General features: G+C 42.1%; 1 protein-coding gene across 1 annotated transcript in view; it reads right to left on the bottom strand.

Moving 5' to 3' along the window:
- Positions 1-25,701, bottom strand: part of LOC109873400 (glutamate receptor ionotropic, kainate 4-like) — a 57,405-nt gene that overhangs the window by 24,557 nt on the left and 7,147 nt on the right. The window contains exons 2-6 of the mRNA XM_031807681.1: positions 25,032-25,197; positions 23,629-23,807; positions 15,028-15,081; positions 14,408-14,572; positions 12,669-12,821 (exon numbers count right to left, since the gene is read on the bottom strand). Coding sequence (XP_031663541.1) covers positions 12,669-12,821; positions 14,408-14,572; positions 15,028-15,081; positions 23,629-23,807; positions 25,032-25,197 — 717 coding nt within the window. The remainder of the gene's footprint in view (positions 1-12,668; positions 12,822-14,407; positions 14,573-15,027; positions 15,082-23,628; positions 23,808-25,031; positions 25,198-25,701) is intronic.

Raw genomic sequence — 25,701 nt, 5'->3', positions numbered from 1 at the left:
ACACACCGATTGGCACGTGTGTTTTTCTGTTGCTCATTCAGTCTTGGAAGTGTGTTTCCTGATCAATTCCGAGTTTGGTTAATGAGGTTTGTCCCCCCATGAGACACTTTAGACAGGGAAGCCTATTTCGCTTCCTCAAAATCCCCAGAATGAATCTAAGATATCTGTAATTCATTTTGACTTCTTGTTATTTTGGCCGATGATGTTTTAGATGCACAATTTTATATCTAACTAGGGTGTTTGATGCAGTATTTCTCAAGTAACATAAATGCGTGACGTGTTTTCTTATGTAAACAGCCATTGCTGCTGGGCAGGTCTGCCTCTATGCTATTGGGTAGAGAGCAATCACCGCAGCTGTTCACCCCATGTTAGTGGGCAAATGGACATCATCAAATCAAAACCCAACCTTCAATTACATAGTGCGACGCATGGATGTTCCAAACTCTGTTTTAGACGAGACTGACTATGACCAAAATGATCAAATTTACACTTCGTAGTTAATTTTGACACAAGAATAACTGTTTCTGACTCATATCGATTTCATGTTCTTAGGAATTTGTTGCTTTTTAAAAGGCAGTGGCTCTTTAAAGCTAAGGATCCGGATCCTGTTCTTGCGCATGTGTTATTTTACACACACATTCATTTCTCTAACATAGCTGCTGCTCACAGTCCCCCTCCCTTTACACTCTTCTGAACCATGTTTAGCCAATGTTTGCAATGATGATGAAAAAAGAACATTCATTTGCTAATTAGACTGTGATGGGCAAGTTCATTTTGCATCGCCGGGTGCCATAGTTAATTGCCATATGCTGATATCGTGGCAAGAGTAAATAGCTGCATGTACCTCAGCAGCTAAGAACATAAAATCGCTAGACTGCCTATTTGTGTCATGCTTATGTTTGTACGAACATGTATTTTGTGTAAAACATGTAAATAGCTGTATGTAGCTTACTCCTCTCCTGAAAAAAACAAACATGCAATTGTGCTTTTACTTAGTGAGGCATGGAAGGCAATAGTTCGAACAGTTTTGTGTGCAACATGAAGTTTGTAGGATACGCTAGTGACGAGACAAAGGCAATCAAGTAGGGGGAGTGGCAGTGGAGCACTCCGCACAGCAGCTAATTAGGCAGCGGAGTGGGCACTCAGCTACGTATAAACAAATATTGTGTAGTTGCTGAAATACCTATATTTTTAGCGTGGGCAAATTGAGATACAGAAATTCTGTATAGGTAGCCACTCCGTAAAATGTTTACACGCAAAGTAGTGTCTGGACAGAAAGGTACTTCAGAGAATCATGTTTTGGTTGGGAAATCATTGCTTTTAGTGCATATGGTTGACAGTGTGTACTGAGCTATTCTGGAGAGAGCATTCCAAGTTTATGACTAAGAACCGGACAAAGTCAACATGTTGCCGACGCTCATATTCGTATCTTGGCTTGGAGACCTTTACTCCAGGAGCAGTGTGATTCACTAGGTGACAGGCAAATGACAGGCCTGGATAACAGCCCTGATAGAGTGCATACTGTATGAGAGAGACAGAGCACATTGTGTGTGTGTACATGGGTTGTGTGTGTCAGGGTTGGGCTCAATTCAAATTGATTTGAATTTAAAATCACCAAATTTCTAACTTTTTTTCTCTCAAAGGTTTTTTTACTTGAATTTGTTTAAAATGGTTCTACAGACAACAGAACAGGTAGAGGGCAGAACACACACGGATCCCCTACCAAAATCAAACCCACCCCAACCCCCATGCTCTAACAGAACACGCTTCCCCTACCAAAATCAAACCCACCCCAACCCCCATGCTCTAACAGAACACGCTTCCCCTACCAAAATCAAACCCACCCCAACCCCCATGCTCTAACAGAACACGCTTCCCCTACCAAATCAAGCCCCACCCCAAAACCAGACTTAAAGCATGCATGATACAATGAGTAATATAAATCAAATAGTAAAAAAATGAATATTAATTTAATGGAGTTTTATGGAGTTGTGAAATTAGCTGGGTCCATGTCTTCTACAAAGGATAGGAAAGGTTGCCAGATATTCTAAAATTAAATTGTAGCGTATTTTCTCTAGCTTGAAATGTTGCATAACTTCCTTTATCCAAATGGTTAAAAGTAGGAGGAAACCGATTCTTCCACTTAAACAGTGTAAGACGTCTAAATAGAAGAGTAGTAAATGCCAGCATGTTGCCCATAGAACTGTTTAGAGGGGTGTCATGATGTGGCCCTTTCTGGGTGTAGATCGTGGCTTTCCCCTCTCTCACTCTCTCCTACGCCCAGGTTCTGTTATCTCAGGTCGTACATTTCTGGCGGAGACTCTCTTCCCCTTTTCATGCAGAGAGGGAGACCACAGAGTGAACAAAGAATTTCACGCGGCCGAACTCCTAAATCTCCAAAATGGGAGAATGAAACAATATGTCCACTTGTGAGAATGGTCCGTGGACACTTAAGGGACAGTTATGTTGAGTGTGTTTCATTTGGTGACCTCATGAAGGACAGGAAACACACATAACTATATCTCTGAATGTGCACATTTCTCAATTATGGTGTTTGCATCTAACTCCTGTATAAAATGAATGAGTAAAGATTAAACTATTTGTGAAATGATGTAATGTGATGTTAACCTTTAATTATGAGATAATTGCAATCCCTGTAAAGTTTAAACTGGCCAGCGGCCACGCCCCCGTGAGCACAGACATGATCTGGTGTCATGGAACTGCCCTTTTCTATTGTTATGAATAAAACCCCCTCCTAAGGAAATCCTCTTCAGACTAAGCAAACCCCCAGTGTGAGCTGTGGTTGCAATAGTTGAGTACCAGGACTAGAAATCCATACCAGGTGGCGCATTGGCTACATGGCTGGAAATGGTTCAACTCTGTGACTATCGATCCCTACAGAATAAGAGCAAATCTTAGATACTAATTACTAGTCTGCAGCTCGAAATTATGTAAACCTGGGATGCGAATACCGACAACCGCCGAAACATCTACTCTAAGAACATTGGACGCCTGACGTATCCATTACAACAGACACTATCAGGAGCCGCCGATAGAGCTACCACAATGAGTAACCAGAGACTCTCTGATGAACTGACTCTCCAGCAGACGGACCGACGATTCCAACAGAGAAGACAACGACATACGGGCATAAATATATTGATTGCAATTATTCCCAAATGAGCGAGCGTTCAGGTGCAAAGGATTAGCATTTCAATTAATATAATTATCCACTGTGTGTAGTGATCCATTTTGTCTGTCTTTCTCGCTCCACACCCCCTTTTCTTTGTATTAGCAGGCCGTCATATCGGTTTAGCCCAATAGGGGATCTCCCCTATCATTGTTACTAACCAATATCTACTATTTGTTATGTATTTCTGTGATTATTTAGTTAGTAAATAAATGTTTAAGCCAATTGGTGTAAAGAGGATTCATACACTGCTCAAAAAAATAAAGGGAACACTTAAACAACACAATGTAATTCCAAGTCAATCACACTTCTGTGAAATCAAACTGTCCACTTAGGAAGCAACACTGATTGACAATAAATTTCACATGCTGTTGTGCAAATGGAATAGACAACAGGTGGAAATTATAGGCAATTAGCAAGACACCCCCAATAAAGGAGTTGTTCTGCAGGTGGTGACCAGACCACTTCTCAGTTCCTATGCTTCCTGGCTGATGTTTTGGTCACTTTTGAATGCTGGCGGTGCTTTCACTCTAGTGGTAGCATGAGACGGAGTCTACAACCCACACAAGTGGCTCAGGTAGTGCAGCTCATCCAGGATGGCACATCAATGCGAGCTGTGGCAAGAAGGTTTGCTGTGTCTGTCAGCGTAGTGTCCAGAGCATGGAGGCGCTACCAGGAGACAGGCCAGTACATCAGGAGACGTGGAGGAGGCCGTAGGAGGGCAACAACCCGGCAGCAGGACTGCTACCTCCGCCTTTGTGCAAGGAGGAGCACTGCCAGAGACCTGCAAAATTACCTCCAGCAGGCCACAAATCTGCATGTGTCTGCTCAAACGGTCAGCAACAGACTCCATGAGGATGGTATGAGGGCCCGACGTCCACAGGTGGGGGTTGTGCTTACAGCCCAACACCGTGCAGGACATTTGGCATTTGCCAGAGAACACCAAGATTAGCAAATTCGCCACTGGCACCCTGTGCTCTTCACAGATGAAAGCAGGTTCACACTGAGTATGACAGTCTGGAGACGCCGTGGAGAACGTTCTGCTGCCTGCAACATCCTCCAGCATGACCGGTTTGGCGGTGGGTCAGTCATGGTGTGGGGTGGCATTTCTTTGGGGGGCCGCACAGCCCTCTATGTGCTCGCCAGAGGTAGCCTGACTGCCATTAGGTACTGAGATGAGATCCTCAGACCCCTTGTGAGACCATATACTGGTGGGGTTGGCCCTGGGTTCCTCCTAATGCAAGACAATGCTAGACCTCATGTGGCTGGAGTGTGTCAGCAGTTCCTGCAAGAGGAAGGCATTGATGCTATGGACTGGCCCGCCCGTTCCACAGACCTGAATCCAATTGAGCACATCTGGGACATCATGTCTCGCTCCATCCACCAATGCCACGTTGCACCACAGACTTCCTAGTTAATTAAATTTACATGATTAGTTTAATCACGTAATAATAATTAGAGAATTGATAAAATAACAGTCTTCACCTTTAATGATGCCAAAGACACGACAGGGGCCTCCTGTGGTGCCACTCCAAATAATGCTATAATGGCAGAAGGTTCTATACGTCTCTCGAGTGATGCTGATTCGGTGAGCGAGTTCATTAGAATGTGCGTTGAAGATGTCGTTCCCATAGCAACGATTAAAACATTCCCAAACCAGAAACCGTGGATTGATGGCAGCATTCGCGTGAAACTGAAAGCGCGAACCACTGCTTTTAATCAGGGCAAGGTGACCGGAAACATGACCGAATACAAACAGTGTAGCTATTCCCTCCGCAAGGCAATCAAACAAGCTAAGCGTCAGTATAGAGACAAAGTAGAATCGCAATTCAACGGCTCAGACACAAGAGGTATGTGGCAGGGTCTACAGTCAATCACGGATTACAAAAAGAAAACCAGCCCAGTCACAGAGCAGGATGCCTTGCTCCCAGGCAGACTAAATAACTTTTTTGCCCGCTTTGAGGACAATACAGTGCCACTGACACGGCCCGCAACCAAAACATGCGGACTCTCCTTCACTGCAGCCGAGGTGAGTCAAACATTTAAACGTGTTAACCCTCGCAAGGCTGCAGGCCCAGACGGCATCCCCAGCCGCGCCCTCAGAGCATGCGCAGACCAGCTGGCTGGTGTGTTAACGGACATATTCAATCGATCCCTATCCCAGTCTGCTGTTCCCACATGCTTCAAGAGGGCCACCATTGTTCCTGTTCCCAAGAAAGCTAAGGTAACTGAGCTAAACGACTACCGCCCCGTAGCACTCACTTCCGTCATCATGAAGTGCTTTGAGAGACTAGTCAAGGACCATATCACCTCCACCCTACCTGACACCCTAGACCTGCTCCAATTTGCTTACCGCCCAAATAGGTCCACAACCGATGCAATCTCAAACACACTGCACACTGCCCTAACCCATCTGGACAAGAGGAATACCTATGTGAGAATGCTGTTCATCGACTACAGCTCAGCATTTAACACCATAGTACCCTCCAAACTCGTCATCAAGCTCGAGACCCTGGGTCTCGACCCCGCCCTGTGCAACTGGGTACTGGACTTCCTGACGGGCCGCCCCCAGGTGGTGAGGGTAGGTAACAACATCTCCACCCCGCTGATCCTCAACACTGGGGCCCCACAAGGGTGCGTTCTGAGCCCTCTCCTGTACTCCCTGTTCACCCACGACTGCGTGGCCACGCACGCCTCCAACTCAATCATCAAGTTTGCGGACGACACAACAGTGGTAGGCTTGATTACCAACAACGACGAGACGGCCTACAGGGAGGAGGTGAGGGCCCTCGGAGTGTGGTGTCAGGAAAATAACCTCACACTCAACGTCAACAAAACTAAGGAGATGATTTTGGACTTCAGGAAACAGCAGAGGGAACACCCCCCTATCCACATCGATGGAACAGTAGTGTAGAGGGTAGCAAGTTTTAAGTTCCTCGACGTACACATCACGGACAAACTGAATTGGTCCACCCACACAGACAGCATCGTGAAGAAGGCGCAGCAGCGCCTCTTCAACCTCAGGAGGCTGAAGAAATTCGGCTTGTCACCAAAAGCACTCACAAACTTCTACAGATGCACAATCGAGAGCATCCTGTCGGGCTGTATCATCGCCTGGTACGGCAACTGCTCCTCCCACAACCGTAAGGCTCTCCAGAGGGTAGTGAGGTCTGCACAACGCATCACCGGGGGCAAACTACCTGCCCTCCAGGACACCTACACCACCCGATGTCACAGGAAGGCCATAAAGATCACCAGGGACAACAACCACCAGCGCCACTGGCGAGGTCAGTACAGGTGCATCAAAGCTGGGACCGAGAGACTGAAAAACAGCTTCTATCTCAAGGCCATCAGACTGTTAAACAGCCACCACTAACATTGAGTGGCTGCTGCCAACACACTGACTCAACTCCAGCCACTTTAATAATGGGAATTGATGGGAATTGATGTAAAATATATCACTAGCCACTTTAAACAATGCTACTTAATATAATGTTTACATACCCTACATTATTTATCTCATATGTATGCGTATATACTGTACTCTATATCATCTACTGCATCTTTATGTAATACATGTATCACTAGCCACTTTAAACGATGCCACTTTGTTTTCATACTCATCTCATATGTATATACTGTACTCGATACCATCTACTGCATCTTGCCTATGCTGCTCTGTACCATCACTCATTCATGTATCTTTATGTACATATTCTTTATCCCTTTACACTTGTGTGTATAAGGTAGTAGTTTTGGAATTACTCGTTGGTTATTACTGCATTGTCGGAACTAGAAGCACAAGCATTTCGCTACACTCGCATTAACATCTGCTAACCATGTGTATGTGACAAATAAAATTTGATTTGAGTATCTTAGAAAACGTCTTAAATTCATAACCAGAAATCTGTCAATTTCGGGCATGTCCAAAACATGTGTAATAAAGTAGCAGGAGCCTGTTTACATCAGTCACAAGTGGGATATATTTCTGGTCTAAACTTTGATAATTTTTTACCTTTGACCAATGCAGCCGATTAACTATTTTAAATTGAATTACAGCATGTCTTAGACATATAGATGAAGTATGTATTCTCTGAAGCATACTCTACCAAGTTTTATCTGAAAGTTGTTCACCTAAATCCTTTAACCATTGGTTCTTAAGAGAGTTCAGGGAGTTCAGGGACTCCAGATTGTACGCGTTTAATAACGTAAACAGTGCATTCGGAAGAATTTCAGACCCCTTGACTTTTTCCAAATGTTTTAATGTTATAGACTTATTATAAAATGTATTAAATGTTTTTTCCTCAATCTACACACAATATCCCATAATGACAAAGCAAAAGCAGGTTTTTAGAAAATGTTGGGGTCATTGTCCTGTTGAAAGGTGAACCTACGCCACAGTCTATGGTCCTGAGTGCTCTGGAGCAGGTTTTCATCAAGGATTTCTCTGTACTTTGCTCCGGTCATCTTTCCCTCGAGCCAGACTAGTCTCCCAGTCCCTGCCGCTGAAATACATCCCCACTGCATTATGCTGCCATCACCATGCTTCACCGTAGGGATGGTGCCAGGTTTCCACCACGAGTGACGCTTGGCATTCAAGTGTAGAGTTCAATCTTAGTTTCATCAGACCAGAGAATCTTGTTTCTCATGGACTCCAAGTGGGCTGTCATGTGCCTTTTACTGAGGGGTGGCTTTCATCTGGCCATTACCATAAAGGCCTGATTGTTGGAGTGCTGCAGAGATGGGAGAACCTTCCAGATGGATTTTTTATTTTATTTTATCCATTTTAGAATAAAGGCTGTAACGTAACTTCATTTGGAAAAAGTCAATGGGTCTGAATACTTTCCAAATGCACTGTAGATCAAGTGTATGCCCCCTTTGATATAAGGGTTCACTTTAAAAATAGAATCTAGAAGGGAGGTAGGTTGGTGTGATGGGAAGTGACAAGAGTATGAAGATACCTGTATGAAGAGTATGAAGATCCTACCTCCGTAGGATTAACCACACTGCATAGATTTAATTGCCAACACAATCTCTTCTACAGAGAACTGTTCTTCTAATTCAGCAGTTCAGGGTCAACTGTAGGAATATCTAAATTCTCAAAGAAGGTGTCAAGTAAGGTGACATTACCAGTGGATTCCGAAGTATATAATTGTGACCTCTAATTGACCTCTAAATGATCAATACATGTGTTACCCAGCCCATCAGTTCTCAGGTCTGGTTTGATTTGCAGTTCTCTGAGCAGCTTTTTTCAGCTTGTCAAGTTGAAAGAAGATCAAACTCTGTATGAAGTGTCAAACGTTGTTTTAGTAAATCTGGGGATGGAGAGTGTGAATATGCCATTTCCAAATCAAGATTTATTTGTAAGTTCCCCTAGGTATGGAATATCCTTCCTTAATCTTGCGCTGTATGACATAATTTGGCCTCTTAGATCAAATCAAATTTTATTGGTCACATACAAGTGATTAGCAGATGTTTTTGCGGTAGTAGTGAAATGCTTGTGCTTCTAGCCCTGACAGTGCAGTAATATCTAACAAAATACACAACATATACCTAATACACACAAATCTAAGTAGGAATGAATTAAGACTATATACATATGGACGAGCAATGTCAGAGCAGAATGGACTAAGATACAGTAGAATAGTATAGAAAACAGTATATACAGTGGGGCAAAAAAGTATTTAGTCAGCCACCAATTGTGCAAGTTCTCTAGGTATACTTCAACTATGACAGACAAAATGAGGGGGAAAAAATCCTGAAAATCACATTGTAGGATTTTTTATGAATTTATTTGCAATTTATGGTGGAAAATAAGTATTTGGTCAATAACAAAAGTTTCTCAATACTTTGTTATATACCCTTTGTTGGCAATGACAGAGGTCAAACGTTTTCTGTAAGTCTTCACAAGGTTTTCACACACTGTTGCTGGTATTTTGGCCCATTCCTCCATGCAGATCTCCTCTAGAGCAGTGATGTTTTGGGGCTGTTGCTGGGCAACACAGACTTTCAACTCCCTTCAAAGATTTTCTATGGGGTTGAGATCTGGAGACTGGCTAGGCCACTCCAGGACCTTGAAATGCTTCTTACGACGCCACTCCTTCGGTGTGTTTGGGATCATTGTCATGCTGAAAGCCACATTTCATCTTCAATGCCCTTGCTGATGGAAGGAGGTTTTCACTCAAAATCTCATGATACATGGCCCCATTCATTCTTTCCTTTACACGGATCAGTCGTCCTGGTCCCTTTGCAGAAAAACAGCCCCAAAGCATGATGTTTCCACCCCCATGCTTCACAGTAGGTATGGTGTTCTTTGGATGCAACTCAGCATTCTTTGTCCTCCAAACACGACGATTTGAGTTTTTACCAAAAAGTTATATTTTTATACTTTAAGGTGATTTAAATGAGAAAAGGAACCTTAAATCACCCAGTAAAACTTAACATTACAGCTTGCAAAAGTGACCGAGCAACCAGCTGTCCCTCTCACGATATTAGGCCAAGCCATATAAATTCAGGTGGAAAAAGATTACAGATGACAATATTACAATAACATTTTTCAAAAAATAGCTAATAAAAAAAAAGGTAGAAGAACAATAAAAAAAACAACAACAATATTCTGAAGTCTGGTATGAAAAAGAAACACACCCTGGTCACCTAATAGAACAAGGTAATCCCGATGCAGATATCCACACATAATGTGCTTGTAGTGGGGAACACTAAACCTATCCAGGAGAGAGCCCTGCTGAAATAGTGAAGGGTTTAAAAACAAGTTGCGCATAATAAATAAATAAGAAATACTTATTTACATCTCAAAACTAGGCTATTTTAAAAGAAAGTATAAAACATTTTATAAATCACATCTTACAGCAATACCACTAAGTTGGCAGCAATGTCTTTAAAGAAATGACGAAACCTAATAATAAAACTTTGCTTTATCTACCCTGGATACTGATACCATCGATAAATAGAATAAAACTTTGCTTTATCTACCCTGGATACTGGTACCATCGATAAATAGAATAAAACTTTGCTTTATCTACCCTGGATACTGATACCATCGATAAATAGAATAAAACTTTGCTTTATCTACCCTGGATACTGATACCATCGATAAATAGAATAAAACTTTGCTTTATCTACCCTGGATACTGATACCATCGATAAATAGAATAAAACTTTGCTTTATCTACCCTGGATACTGATACCATCGATAAATAGAATAAAACTTTGCTTTATCTACCCTGGATACTGATACCATCGATAAATAGAATAAAACTTTGCTTTATCTACCCTGGATACTGGTACCATCGATAAATAGAATAAAACTTTGCTTTATCTACCCTAGATACTGATACCATCGATAAATAGAATAAAACTTTGCTTTATCTACCCTGGATACAGATACCATCGATAAATAGAATAAAACTTTGCTTTATCTACCCTGGATACTGATACCATCGATAAATAGAATAAAACTTTGCTTTATCTACCCTGGATACTGATACCATCGATAAATAGAATAAAACTTTGCTTTATCTACCCTGGATACTGGTACCATCGATAAATAGAATAAAACTTTGCTTTATCTACCCTGGATACTGATACCATCGATAAATAGAATAAAACTTTGCTTTATCTACCCTGGATACAGATACCATCGATAAATAGAATAAAACTTTGCTTTATCTACCCTGGATACTGATACCATCGATAAATAGAATAAAACTTTGCTTTATCTACCCTGGATACTGATACCATCGATAAATAGAATAAAACTTTGCTTTATCTACCCTGGATACTGATACCATCGATAAATAGAATAAAACTTTGCTTTATCTACCCTGGATACTGGTACCATCGATAAATATAATAAAACTTTGCTTTATCTACCCTGGATACTGGTACCATCGATAAATAGAATAAAACTTTGCTTTATCTACCCTGGATACTGATACCATCGATAAATAGAATAAAACTTTGCTTTATCTACCCTGGATACTGATACCATCGATAAATAGAAAGGAGCATCTTCATGGTAATAAAATAAAACTTTAAAACAAAAGGAGAATTGACTCACCAAAACTAAGGCACTACTGTAACCTAATAATAATAATAATAATAATAATATCATCAACTGATACCACTGGCAACGCTATACAGTATCTACAAAAGAGAGACTGAGTGGTAGGCAGTGGTAGACACATTCGTCCATTACCCTAAATCGCCAAAAATAGGTGAACATTCAGCCATTTGTTTTATCCGACCTCGGTAGAATGTTGCCTTCTTGAAGGCCATCACCTTATGGGGGTCTAGGAACTCTTTCTCAGTGCTGTTGTATGTTATACGGAGGCGGGTAGGAAAAGCGACACCATACCGAACATCGGTCCATCCACGGTGCAGACTCTTGACATGGTTGAAAGTGGCACGGTCACAAGCAATGCTGGGGGCATAGTCTATGAAGACAGAGATGGGTGCTCCGTTGCATCGATGTGGGCCAAATTCTCTGGCACGCCGAAGAACATCAATACAATCCTGATAGTATTGTAGTTTAGCCACAATGTCACAAGGTTTTTCACCAGGCTTTCTTGCTTGAGAGCCCTGATGTGAGCGGTCTACAAGGACGTCTTTATCCAATTTGAGGGTTTCTTTCAATAACTTTGAGACCGATGAAGTAGAATTTGAGCCCAGGTCCTCAGCTACCCCCATAAACCTGATATTGGATCTTTGCATATGACCTTGTAAATGTGTGCATTGTTCCTTTAGGCTAGCCACATCAGTTTTGAGCTTCTTAACTGTGGTTTGTAGCGTAGACATGTCGTCTGTGCATGTTGACAAGCCTTGTTCCATGTCGGAGACCGTTTTCTTAACTGTACAAATTATTGCTGTATGCTTTGCGAGTTCATTCTTGACTGCTTGTAACTCCGACTTAATGAAATTAAAGTCCTCACTGAGCGCCTCCTTGAGTTACGACTTGAGTATGTCCGCTTAAATGTCCGCTCTGAGGGCAGCAAGAATCTCTGCCTTCAAATCCTCTGTGTAATTCACTGTTCCCACTTGTTGAAGAACTCGAGCTCCTCTCGAGCTCCTCGTCTTGGGCCTAGTATTTTCTCTTTTGTCAGTGACTCCGCTAAACTTAAACTTTCAGGTTATGCGCCATTTACGCACTAAAACAAAAATAAAAGTTGAACAAAGTAAAGCACGTCATTCAAAGGCGGTGTTTCCTAATTATTTTTGGGTCAAAGTGCAAAGAAAGTATTAAATAAATGCAATTTCAGGAGGAGCTCCCTTACTAGCGCCCCCCAAATTTAAAACGTTTTGACCTACATAGCTTCTCATATTCAGTTTATTGAGAAGTCATTGAAAATGTCATTTTTTCAATCATTGGAATTTCAGATTACCTTCTGAATTGACTGCCTTCAATTCTAATTGACCCCAACCCTGGTGTGTGTACACATGCATGCGAGTTGTCAGCGCTCACCATCCGTAGGTAGTTCATCAGGCTCGTGCCGTGCTCCCAGATTTTGGGTGATTGACAGGTTAGCTGTGTGGCGCCCACGCTCTGGCTGCGGTTGAGCTCCCTCACAGCGGACACCACCACATGCATGGCATCAAACAGCAGGGCTGGGGAGAGCTGGGGGACAGAGAGGGGGGGGCAGAGAGAGAGGGGGGGGGCAAGAGAGAAGGGGGGGGCAAGAGAGAGGGGGGGGGCAAGAGAGAGGGGGGGGGGCAAGAGAGAGGGGGGGGCAGAGAGAGAGGGGGGGGGGCAGAGAGAGAGGGGGACAGAGGGGGGGGGGGGGGCAGAGAGATATAGAGCGGAGATGGTACATGGTTGAAAGAGAGAGGGAGACAGAAAACAGATAGGTAGAAGGTTGATAGAGATATATAGACAAAGGGGAGAGAGAAAAGAGGTGATGGGTAGAGGGTTAAAGGAGAGCAAGGAAGAATGAGAGAAAATACAGGGTTGAGAGAGTGAGCAAGATACACACTCAAATGCTGGATTAGGAAATTAGAGAGTCTCGATACTAAGCTATATAGTTAGATATTCCATCCAGTGATAGAGTTTCTCTCTAAGTCTGAAAGAGCTTCATTGTAGGAGTGGGAGGAAACTAAGAAAATAATCCTCCTTAAAATTTTCAGCACAATGGCAGGGTGGATTCCAGAAAGATATATAACAATACCCATCTGAATAAGAGAAGGTAGCTCGCTTACTGCTGGTGAATACAAAGTAAGCACACAGAGTCGTGTTAGAGAATGGGGAGAGAGAGTAGGCAAATAAATTAATATTCTACAATAGAGTAAAAACAACCTAGTAGTTACAGTAGGAACACAGCTAGCTCTGTTGTAATGTAACATTGATTAACAAAGCCCAAACTGTAGGGGGAGATTCAATGTGGATTCTTTGTCTCCTTCATGTTGACGTCAGAAAGCACAACACAGCATCTTCAATCCAATGAAAAGTCCATTAATTAAAAAATAATTTGAAATCACTTAATTAATCAGAATGTGTTGAGGCAAAACTCAAAACCCCAGGGTATTAATTGCACATTCAGCTTGATTGGGAAGAGTGTTGTTGTGCCTTGTGTTCTTTGTGCCATAAACATGCAATTACTTTGGCTGGGGTTAGTTTGAAACCTTAGCCGAGGAGGACTGTTAAATGAGTACACTTGATTGAGTGAATGTACTAAAAGCTTTTAAGCTTTTCATCTGTTGTTGCGAGGCAACTGGGGCTTAGTAGATTTTTTGTCATGTCAAGGCTAGGGAATCACCATGTCAGCTCTTAACAATATATGGTAAGGGGGCATGTGAGCTGCTCAGGGAAAACTCTGGGCCCTAGTAATAGTATTTCCTGGAAGGTCACGTGGTCAAGAATATCTCCTAACCCTACCTGTGAATTTGTATCCATCTCTGCTTTCAAGGACTCAATTACGGGCACCATTTGTGAAATTGCTATGAAAGGCCTACATGTTATTCTTGCAAGTAACTGAGCAATCACATACATTTTCCCAAACCATGTAAAGCACAAATATTGGCTGATCGTTTACGTGTTGTTCCCATGTCTTTCTGACCTTGTGTTGTGATGTCTTCCTATGTCTCATATTGTGCCTTTACTTTGACTTATTTAGCCCGCACTTGCCAGGCCGTTATTATAAATAAGAACTTGTGCTTAATTGACTTGCCTGGTTAAATAAAAAACAATCCAAATGGAGCTTTGCTCACCGGGACCCCAGTGAAAGGGGCATGGTCACAGTTTTCCTGCCAGGAGCGGTTGAGACTGAGGAGGAGGTCAGGGAAGTAAGGATGGCTGTGGTTGAGGACAGAGAAGCCAAGGATGTTGACCCAGCGCTTCACCAGGATGTCATCCAACTGCAGCAGAGAGAACTCCTGTATGCCAGAAGACACCAGTTCAGTCGGTTTAACATTTTGCTGTGTGTACATACTGAACAGCACATTGTTCAACATTCTTTGAGGTATATTTTCCCGTTTGGTGGGTGTGGTGGCCGTGTGAACACTGATCTTTAGGTGGGACTCGAGGCAGTGTGTGATGTATTTTAAGAAAACTCATAACTTGTGAAAAAGCATACCACACTCAATCACCCTCTGAGCTTTGCTTTCACCTGTTCAGTGCTTTGACATGAATGCAGATGTAGGAAAATTAGACATAAGTAACTAGTCACTATTGAAATTCATGCACAGCTAAAGAACCAGTCTTATCAAGCACGGTTTTGTGTTGAAACAGGCTGTACTTAGAATGAGACACATTGCATACAGAGTAGCACTGAACTCAGTTTTATTGACCTAATTCCATGGTAAAATAATATTTACATCTGGCCTCTTACCATTGTGGTGAAGATGTAGGTGTAGTAGATGGACAGCATCCCCAACTCTGACGCCTGAGAGAGGGAGAGATGGTGGCGGGAAGGAGAGAGATAGAGGGAGGGAGGAAGGGGGCTGTAGAATCAGTCTGCTTTCACTCACCCCAAAATAGTACATTCTCTCAGCAGTAGTCTACACAGTGGAATATCATTTGTCTAGGGATCAGTGTATGACTTAATTTCTGTGGAATGCCTGAGAAACACGTTAATGAACAAAAGTCAAAGAAAAGGGAAGGAGAGTTCCATTTTTGTCTGTGTCCAGAATATATTTCCCATGAGAGACTGTGCTGTCAAATTGATAATGAAAAATGGCTAAACTTGATAAACACAAACGTTTAACCTCACAACAGATAACACATGATCAGAATTGCAGCCATATGACTTTTAGCCCATTTTTTGTAGAGCACTAGTACAAATCAAGCTGGTGCACTGGCAAACACACAAGCCAATTGGCTTCTGACAGGCTTGGTCAAAAATCAGGGTTGTCAAGGTTGTCAAGTTTGCTCTGCATCATCTGCCGTCAACATTGAGGCAAACGACAACTTAAAGGCAAACTTTACAACCAGGAGAAAAGGAATGCATCTGAAATGGCACCCTATTCCCTATAGAGTGCACTGCGTTTGACCAGGGTCCATTGGTCATCATGGGTCCTGGTCAAAAGTAGCGCACTATATTAGGAATAGGGTGCCATTTCAGACAAAGCCAAAGAGTAAGAAACAGTAGCTGTGCTTTAGAATATTTCTAACTTTTAGAGTAGTACTTTATTTTCCCATCTTATAAAGGAAATTGATCAGATTTTATAATGAACAAATGCAAGGTTTTTCAAGGGGGAAAAATAATAATAATAATAATTTGATAAAAGTTTCTTCTGCATAATGTTTTTCTAGAATTTTAAGGTCAGAATCTGCAGCCAATACATTGTCTCCATACAATGTGGATGGAGATTGTGAAGCGTATTATGTTTTGTTCCAGTTACAATGCCTCTATGCTTTTTACATTACCCTCAAAGCAGCCGGCACATAAAACTATTTTGAATGTGTATTTCCTCTACACAATCCACCTGACTTCAATTTGCTGCTTCCTGAATCCACATCATTGGTTAGCTCACAAATAATGATGCCTCAAGCCCGAGCAGCTTCTTGTCTGTAACATAATCAAGAATTTTCACACTAACATGATGTGCTTTTAGGGAAACCACTTCAATTACTGCCATTGGAAAGACATCAATTTTATTTTGGGGGATTTTTCAAGTTTATTGGACAGAGAGGCATGGAAGAGGGACAGGAAAGGAGGGTGGAGAGATGATGTGCTAGAGGGGAGTGTGTCTCGAATTCCAACCCACGCCAGCACTGACATACATATAAGCTCTGAAGGCGCGGTAGTAACCGATAGACCACCCCAGGCCACAGTCCGAAACATCTACCTAAACTTCTTGAATAGTAGAGAAAAAATAAACTCTGTATTCCATGTTGTCAGCAGACATGAGTATTCGCTTTATGATGGTTGGGAAATTTGCCTGGGAAAACATATTTTATAGTTTCATATTTTGAAAGTGTTCATTTCCTCCTGTCCCTTGGGATTACTTTAAAGGAAGAGAAAATTCCAAAAACAATGTGACATTTTTACTTGACAACTTTTTACTTTGCAAACCAATCATAAAGCCAGTCAAATAAATAAGTCATGCCAATTTTGGTTATTATAAATTCATAAGAACATGACCCAAAGCTTTTCCACGGATCTTTGAAACTTCTATTAGATGCGTAACAGAAGCTGTTTAATACTGGTGCTTACTATTCATGTGTTAAAATAGTAATGCTTTTAGTAATGTTATTACCAAGCATGCACTTGTAAACAATCAAAAATGCACAACCACTTGTAAATCATTACCATGTAGGTATTATTGGATACAAACAAGCATAGTGAGTCATATGAACAGATTGGGAGAATGTTAAACATTTATACAATTTGTATAATGTACATGTAATCTGTTACATGTAAGGGATTACAAAAAACATGAACTAATCTGTTATGTTACCGGCAAAAATATTGTAATCAGATTACAGATAGTTTTGAACTACTACATGATTAATTTGAGTATTACTTTTGAGAGAGGATGTTCGTGGAAAAAAAATAATCTGACACTTCTGTTTTGTCAATGACATTCAAATCAACATTGAAAGAAAGGCGCAAGTTAAAGTTTGTTCCACCTGAGCGAGTCTGACCACAAGTCAGAGACCACTATGATGACACATCAAATGTGTTTGATGGATCGCGGGAAAAGAGCAGGAATACGCTTTTGTAGGCTACAGTCCAAACTATGTCTTCCAATAGTGTGACTGCTGTCGGCATCCAAAGATTATCCAACTTGAATAAACGTTTGGAGGTAAGGATGACAGCAGTGGTGTAGTCTACGGCGATACGGATATAACTTGTTATTGATATCTACATTGTGCAATGATGTGAGTAACACTGCTGCTCTCTCATTTAGCTATTTGCGCCTAACACATTGTGGTTGTGGTTGGCTGTTCACAAATCTAAAATGTGTATTTGAACCCAATAATGGTTGAATTCAAGAAGTTTAACCTGCCTATCCCAGTGGTGCTTTTATTTCACAATCTATTTCATGCTGAATGGACACAAGCTCAAACACTTATGATAGATTTAAAGTTTTTCACTTAATGCAGCTGGTGGCCACACCATATACTGACCATTACTTTTGATTTTGACCCCCCCCCCCCCCTCAGGGACACATTATTACATTTCTGTTAGTCACATGTCTGTGGAACTTCAGTTTGTGTCTCAGTTGTTGAATCTTGTTATGTTCATACAAATATTTACACGTTAAGTTTGCTGAAAATAAACGCAGTTGACAGTGAGAGGAGGTTTCTTTTTTGCTGTGTGTGTGTGTATATACAGTTGAAGTCAGAAGTTTACATACACTTAGGTTGGAGTCATTAACACTTGTTTTTCTTGTTAAAATTATTTCATGCTGCCACCCCCGTGCTTCACTGTTGGGTTGGTGTTCTCCGGCTTGCAAACATCCCCCTTTTCCCTCCAAACATAACGATGGTCATTATGGTCAAACAGTTCTATTTTTGTTTCATCAGACCAGAGGACATTTCTCCAAAAAGTACGAACTTTGTCCCCATGAGCAGTTGCAAACCGTTGTCTGGCTTTTTTATGGCGGTTTTGAAGCAGTGACTTCTTCCTTGCTGAGCGGCCTTTCAGGTTACGTCGACATAGGACTTGTTTTACTGTGGATATAGATACTTTTGTACCCGTTTCCTCCAGCATCTTCACAAGGTCCTTTGCTGTTGTTCTGGGATTGATTTGCACTTTGCACTTTGATTTGCACTTTTTGCACCAAGGTAAGTGAGTAAGACATTTAAACGTGTTAACCCTCGCAAGGCTGCAGGCCCAGACGGCATCCCCAGCCGCGCCCTCAGAGCATGTGCAGACCAGCTGGCCGGTGTGTTTACGGACATATTCAACCAATCCCTATACCAGTCTGCTGTTCCCACATGCTTCAAGAGGGCCACCATTGTTCCTGTTCCCAAGAAAGCTAAGGTAACTGAGCTAAACGACTACCGCCCCGTAGCACTCACATCCGTCATCATGAAGTGCTTTGAGAGACTAGTCAAGGACCATATCACCTCCACCCTACCTGACACCCTTGACCCACTCCAATTTGCTTACCGCCCAAATAGGTCCACAGACGATGCAATCTCAACCACACTGCACACTGCCCTAACCCATCTGGACAAGAGGAATACCTATGTGAGAATGCTGTTCATCGACTACAGCTCGGCATTCAACACCATAGTACCCTCCAAGCTCGTCATCAAGCTCGAGACCCTGGGTCTCGACCCCGCCCTGTGCAACTGGGTACTGGACTTCCTGACGGGCCGCCCCCAGGTGGTGAGGGTAGGCAACAACATCTCCTCCCCGCTGATCCTCAACACTGGGGCCCCACAAGGGTGCGTTCTGAGCCCTCTCCTGTACTCCCTGTTCACCCACGACTGCGTGGCCACGCACGCCTCCAACTCAATCATCAAGTTTGCGGACGACACAACAGTGGTAGGCTTGATTACCAACAACGACGAGACGGCCTACAGGGAGGAGGTGAGGGCCCTCGGAGTGTGGTGTCAGGAAAATAACCTCACACTCAACGTCAACAAAACTAAGGAGATGATTGTGGACTTCAGGAAACAGCAGAGGGAACACCCCCCCATCCACATCGATGGAACAGTAGTGGAGAGGGTAGCAAGTTTTAAGTTCCTCGGCATACACATCACAGACAAACTGAATTGGTCCACTCACACAGACAGCATCGTGAAGAAGGCGCAGCAGCGCCTCTTCAACCTCAGGAGGCTGAAGAAATTCGGCTTGTCACCAAAAGCACTCACAAACTTCTACAGATGCACAATCGAGAGCATCCTGGCGGGCTGTATCACCGCCTGGTATGGCAACTGCACCGCCCTCAACCGTAAGGCTCTCCAGAGGGTAGTGAGGTCTGCACAACGCATCACCGGGGGCAAACTACCTGCCCTCCAGGACACCTACACCACCCGATGCTACAGGAAGGCCATAAAGATCATCAAGGACATCAACCACCCGAGCCACTGCCTGTTCACCCCGCTGTCATCCAGAAGGCGAGGTCAGTACAGGTGCATCAAAGCTGGGACCGAGAGACTGAAAAACAGCTTCTATCTCAAGGCCATCAGACTGTTAAACAGCCACCACTAACATTGAGTGGCTACTGCCAACACACTGTCAATGCCACTGACTCTACTCCAGCCACTTTAATCATGGGAATTGATGGGAAATGATGTAAATATATCACTAGCCACTTTAAACAATGCTACCTTATATAATGTTACTTACCCTACATTATTCATCTCATATGCATACGTAGATACTGTACTCTATATCATCGACTGCATCCTTATGTAATACATGTATCACTAGCCACTTTAACTATGCCACTTGGTTTACATACTCATCTCATATGTATATACTGTACTCGATATCATCTACTGTATCTTGCCTATGCTGCTCTGTACCATCACTCATTCATATATCCTTATGTACATATTCTTTATCCCCTTACACTGTGTATAAGACAGCAGTTTTTTTTTGAATTGTTAGTTAGATTACTTGTTCGTTATTACTGCATTGTCGGAACTAGAAGCACAAGCATTTCGCTACACCCGCATTAACATCTGCTAACCATGTGTATGTGACAAATAAATTTGATTTGATTTGATTTGATCTCTAGGAGACAGAACGAGTCTTCTTCCTGAGCGGTATGATGGCTGCGTGGTCCCACGGTGTTTATACTTGCGTACTGTTGTGAACTTTGTCCCCATGAGCAGTTGCAAACCGTTGTCTGGCTTTTTTATGGCGGTTTTGAAGCAGTGGCTTCTTCCTTGCTGAGCGGCCTTTCAGGTTACGTCGATATAGGACTTGTTTTACTGTGGATATAGATACTTTTGTACCCGTTTCCTCCAGCATCTTCACAAGGTCCTTTGCTGTTGTTCTGGGATTGATTTGCACTTTTTGCACCAAGGTACGTTCATCTCTAGGAGACAGAACGAGTCTTCTTCCTGAGCGGTATGACGGCTGCGTGGTCCCACGGTGTTTATACTTGCGTACTGTTGTTTGTACAGATGCACGTGGTACCTTGCGGCGTTCGGAAATTGGTCCCAAGGATGAACCAGACTTGCGGAGGTCTATCATTCTACTGATTTCTTTGGATTTCTCCATGATGTCAAGCAAAGAGGCACTGAGTTTGAAGGTAGGCCTTGAAATACATCCACAGGTATACCACCAATTGACTCAAATGATATCATTTAGCCTATCAGAAGCTTCTAAAGCCATGACATAATTTTCTGGAATTTTCCAAGCTGTTTAAAGTCACAGTCAACTTAGTGTATGTAAACTTCTGACCCACTGGAATTGTGATACAGTGAAATAATATGTCTAAACAAAAATTCAAGCCTGAGCCTGATGAGCCATACATTTTATGAGCCCTACATTAAATACATTTAATGAATCCAAGCTCAAAAAAGCACAAATGATTGTGCCATTATCCAATACATATATGATATAGGCTACTGCACATTACGCACAACAGAAAATTGCTGCAAATAAACCACTACTGAAGGACATCAAGAAGAAGAGACTTGCTTGGGCCAAGAAACGTGAGCAACTGACATTAGACTGGTGAAAATCTGTCCACTGATGAGTCCAAATTTGAGATTTTTGGTTCCAACCTCTGTGTGGTCTCTGGGAGACGCAGAGTAAGTGAACGGATGATCTCCGCATGTGTGGTTCCCACCGTGAAGCATGGAAGAGAAGGTGTGATGGTGCTTTGTTGGTGACACTGTATGATTTGTTTAGAATTCAAGGCACACTTAACCAGCATGGCTACCACAGCATTATGCAGTGATACACCATCCCCTCTGGTTTGGGCTTAGTGAGACGATCACTTGTTTTTCAACATGACAATGACCCAACACACCTCCAAGCTGTATATGGGCTTTTTGACCAAGAAGGAGAGTGATGAAGTGCTGCATCAGATGACCTGGGCTCCACAATCACCCGACCTCAACCTAATTGAGATAGTTTGGGATGAGTTGGACTGCAGAGTGAAGGAAAAGCAGCCAACAAGTGCTCAGCATATATGTGGGAACTCCTTGAAAACTGTTGCTGAAGACAGCATTCCAGGTGAAGCTGGTTGAGAGAATGCCAAGAGTGTGCAAAGCTGTCATCAAGGCAAAGGGTGATGTAATAGGGATGTCGTCACTATTATTCTACAATGTAGAAAATAGTAAAAATAAAGGAAAACCATTGACTGAACAGGTGTGTCAAAACTTTTGACTGGTACTGTGTATATCTCCAACCTGTATATATTCTTGAAGAATATAACTTATAAATGCCTCATGAGCTCAGTTCAACTGTCACATTCCATGAGAACTCAAAATATAAGCTTGTTTTTCTCCAATGTTTGTAAACAGCGTAAATGTAAATAAACTTTTTATAGCCTCATAACAGAGTTAAAACAATAAGTTTGATATCATGAATGGTCCATCCTTGCACCCATAGCGCTGTCTATTAATCTGAAAGTGGTTACATTTCTCCAGACCCAACCCTCAGCCTCCATTCCTCCAGACTCATCCCTCCCTCAGGCGGGGCGAATATTTTGTTATCGTTTCATCTGTGGATTTTTCCTTTAAACAGCTGCATATTATCACAATATCAGTGTCACCAACAAAAAGGTAAACAATAGGCCTATAGCAAATACAGCATATGGCATTCATTTTTCACATGTAAATAGCTCTTTTCAGTAGTGCTCAAAGCATACCATTCCATGATCGAAGCATTTATTTTTCAACTCAAATCAATGAGCCCAATCAGTCCTCCATAATAACAAAATCACAATCAACAGAGTAGGGCTGGCTAATAAGTCCTTAGTATTGGGGTTATGCTCAGGTAAAACAATGTCTAATCTATACTTCCATATTTCCAAGTCCTATTTCTTAAAGATCAAAGGGTATAACATTTATTGGAATGACTGGAATTCTGATAGGCTTTGGTTATTCATGTAAAGATAAAATGTAAATCTTATTATATGTAGTAGAAAATTATGGTTATAAGAAGCCTACATAACCAACCCATAAAGTAAAATGTAACATCCATATGGCCAGCTATGTAAACTTTAACATTGATTTATCCTGCAATAGATGTCGTTCAATTGGTAACATACATTTTTGTCTTCTTCTAATACCTCTTAAGGGGAAAGCAATCTAAAAGTAACTGAATAATCAGATTAATGAATGTAATCAGATAGGCTACCTGGGGCAGCTGTCGTTCTGCATGAACAAGGCAGTTAACCCACTGTTCCCTGGTAGGCCGTCATTGGATATAAGAATTTGTTCTTAACCAACTTGCCTAGTTAAATAAAAGGTTCAATATTTTTTGCTTTAAGACTACGTTACTAAGTTTGGGTAGTCAAAAAGTTACGTTACCGATTACAATTTTGGACAAGTAACTGTAACGGATTACCTTTAGAAAGTAACCTACCCAACCCGGTTTGTTTGAACCCAGATTGTTAGTGTAATGAATGTAGCCACTATTAGTCATACTGTATTCCCAATCCCAAATTGCCTCCTAGACCCAACACTCTATGTACCTGTGGAGATCTGAGAGGATTTGATAGATGTAAGCAATATGGTGAAAATTCCACTGAACCTATCAGATGTCAAGGTAGAAAGATGTATTACCATATCACTAGCTAAGCGTCTATAAGAGGGTACGCGTAGCAGTGTACTAGAATATTGGACTGTTGGCTTTCATACTTTTCAAAATCTCAGCGCAGCTCAAGATAGCTGTCAACATATTCAAATGAATATAAAACGCATACCAGAGATGCGTTGATTGGGAATTGTGGGAAGGTGTGCGTTCGGGCTGTGCGTCCACACGGATGGTGGTCTCAGAGCCGCATAGCTATGTCACAATGGGACACGGGAATATCAGGGAGTAAGGGATGCTTGGGATGCTTACCCGTTCCAGGATGAGGTGGGACACAGTGGCATTGGCATCCACTATGATGGTGTCAGTCTGGTCGTTGCGGATCTCTTTTAGAACAGGCATGGGGTCCTGACTGTCATCCAGCACACGAACAGTCAGCGTCTCCTTAGAGATTAGGGACTGACGCAGTAACTGCTCCAGGTTCATCAAACCTGGGACAACAGCAACAATTGGCAATGAAAGTGTAATATTGTATCCCACAGCCCACAACGTTGATACACTTTCTTATGAACATCAGGCCACTACAATATCATCGGAATATCTTCTATTAAAGCCTAATAGTCTAAGTAATGGCCAATAGGAGACTATTGCAAATAATTCTGCCGTATTTCCTTACATATGCTCGATATCTGTATTTCAAGTCTGTCCAAAAAGACCAGCATACAGTATGTAATTTACCATCTTCAAAATATAACTAAATTGATGCATTGTCATAAGTAAGCAACATCATCTTTCCAGTGCCCAACTAACACTGTGAAAGCAATTTCACTAGGAAATAGGCATTCTATTTTAAGTTAAGATAACATATTGTTATAGAGAAAATACCAGCTGTTAGCCTAAGTATATTTTTAGGTTGGAGGGATTCATCTTATCCACGTTCTATATGGGGCGGCAGCGTAGCCTAGTGGTTAGAACGAATCCCGAGCTGACAAGGTACAAAATCTGTCGTTCTGCCCCTGAACAAGGCAGTTAACCAGCTGTTCCTAGGCCGTCATTGAAAATAAGAATTTGTTCTTAACTGACGTGCCTAGTTAAATAAAGGTAAAATAAATATATAAGCATTGGGAACCAAAGCAAAGCTTAACTCATCATTTCACTCTTTCCACACCTGCCCTTGTCTCTGGGTGATATCCCTGAGGTGGCCTGGCTCCATAGGCCTGTCAAACAGACGCATGGTGACACACTCACAAACGTCCCAATGACCACGACAGAAAAGCTCAATTGGATCAATAATGACCTGCAGATGAATGATGAGTGCGTGATGTGAATGAAACAAATAATAGTCAACAGATGAGTGCTTAAGGGGCAGACTGACAGAGATGACTGACCTGCTAGAGGAAGACTGGTGGTTCCAATGGCCCAGTCGGTCAGAAAACAGTAAATACCAATTTTATGAGTCTGCTAAATTACCATCTCACTACATCGCCTCCTGTTGCTGTATATGCAATGATTGCATGCATGTCCTAAAGTTAAACTGTACAGGGGTATTGTTATCATATAAAGCCCAGTGGAATTTCCATTACAGTAATTATATTTCTATGGGTCCATCCATCACAACATAGTTGAGTTCATTGAGTAATTGTATTTCTATAGGATTGTTTACTTAAATGGGAATGTCCATCTAGTAATTTCCATTTCTATGGTTGGCAACTCACAGTCAGCCCTGGCGCAGAGTAGACAGGCGCTAGTGCTGTTGAAGAAGGAGAGCAAGTCCACCACGGCTAGGCTGACATGTGCATTGGTGGGCCGCAGGTCCAGGGGCGAGAAGCGCGGGAAGCGGGCCCTCAGGAGGTCCTCGGGCGCCACCCTCACGTAAGGCACCTGGGGGTGTAATGAAAAGCAAATTAAATCATACCGTAGAACAGGGACTGTAAGTATCAATCCTCTCAGAGTATGAGTGCTGATCTAGGATCAGTTTAGACTTTTATATCATAACGACAATGGACTAAATCAGCACTCCGACTCTACGAGCCTTGGTACATACTAGAGGTGGACCGATTATGATTTTTCAACGCCGATACCGATACCGATTATTGGAGGACCAAAGAAGCCGATATCGATTAATCGACTGATAAAAAAAAAAAAAGACAATTACAACAATACTGAATTAACACTTATTTTAACTTAATATAATACATCAATAAAATCAATTTAGCCTCAAGTAGATAATGAAACATGTTCAATTTGGTTTAAATAATGCAAAAACAAAGTGTTGGAATTTGGTGTCAGGAAAATAACCTCACACTCAATGTCAACAAAACAAAGGAGATGATTGTGGACTTCAGGAAACAGCAGAGGGAACATCCCCCTATCCACATCGATGGG

The sequence above is a fragment of the Oncorhynchus kisutch genome, linkage group LG28 (genome assembly GCF_002021735.2).
Source record: "Oncorhynchus kisutch isolate 150728-3 linkage group LG28, Okis_V2, whole genome shotgun sequence".
NCBI lineage: Eukaryota > Metazoa > Chordata > Actinopteri > Salmoniformes > Salmonidae > Oncorhynchus > Oncorhynchus kisutch.
This window is presented reverse-complemented; position numbering and strand designations above follow the sequence as displayed.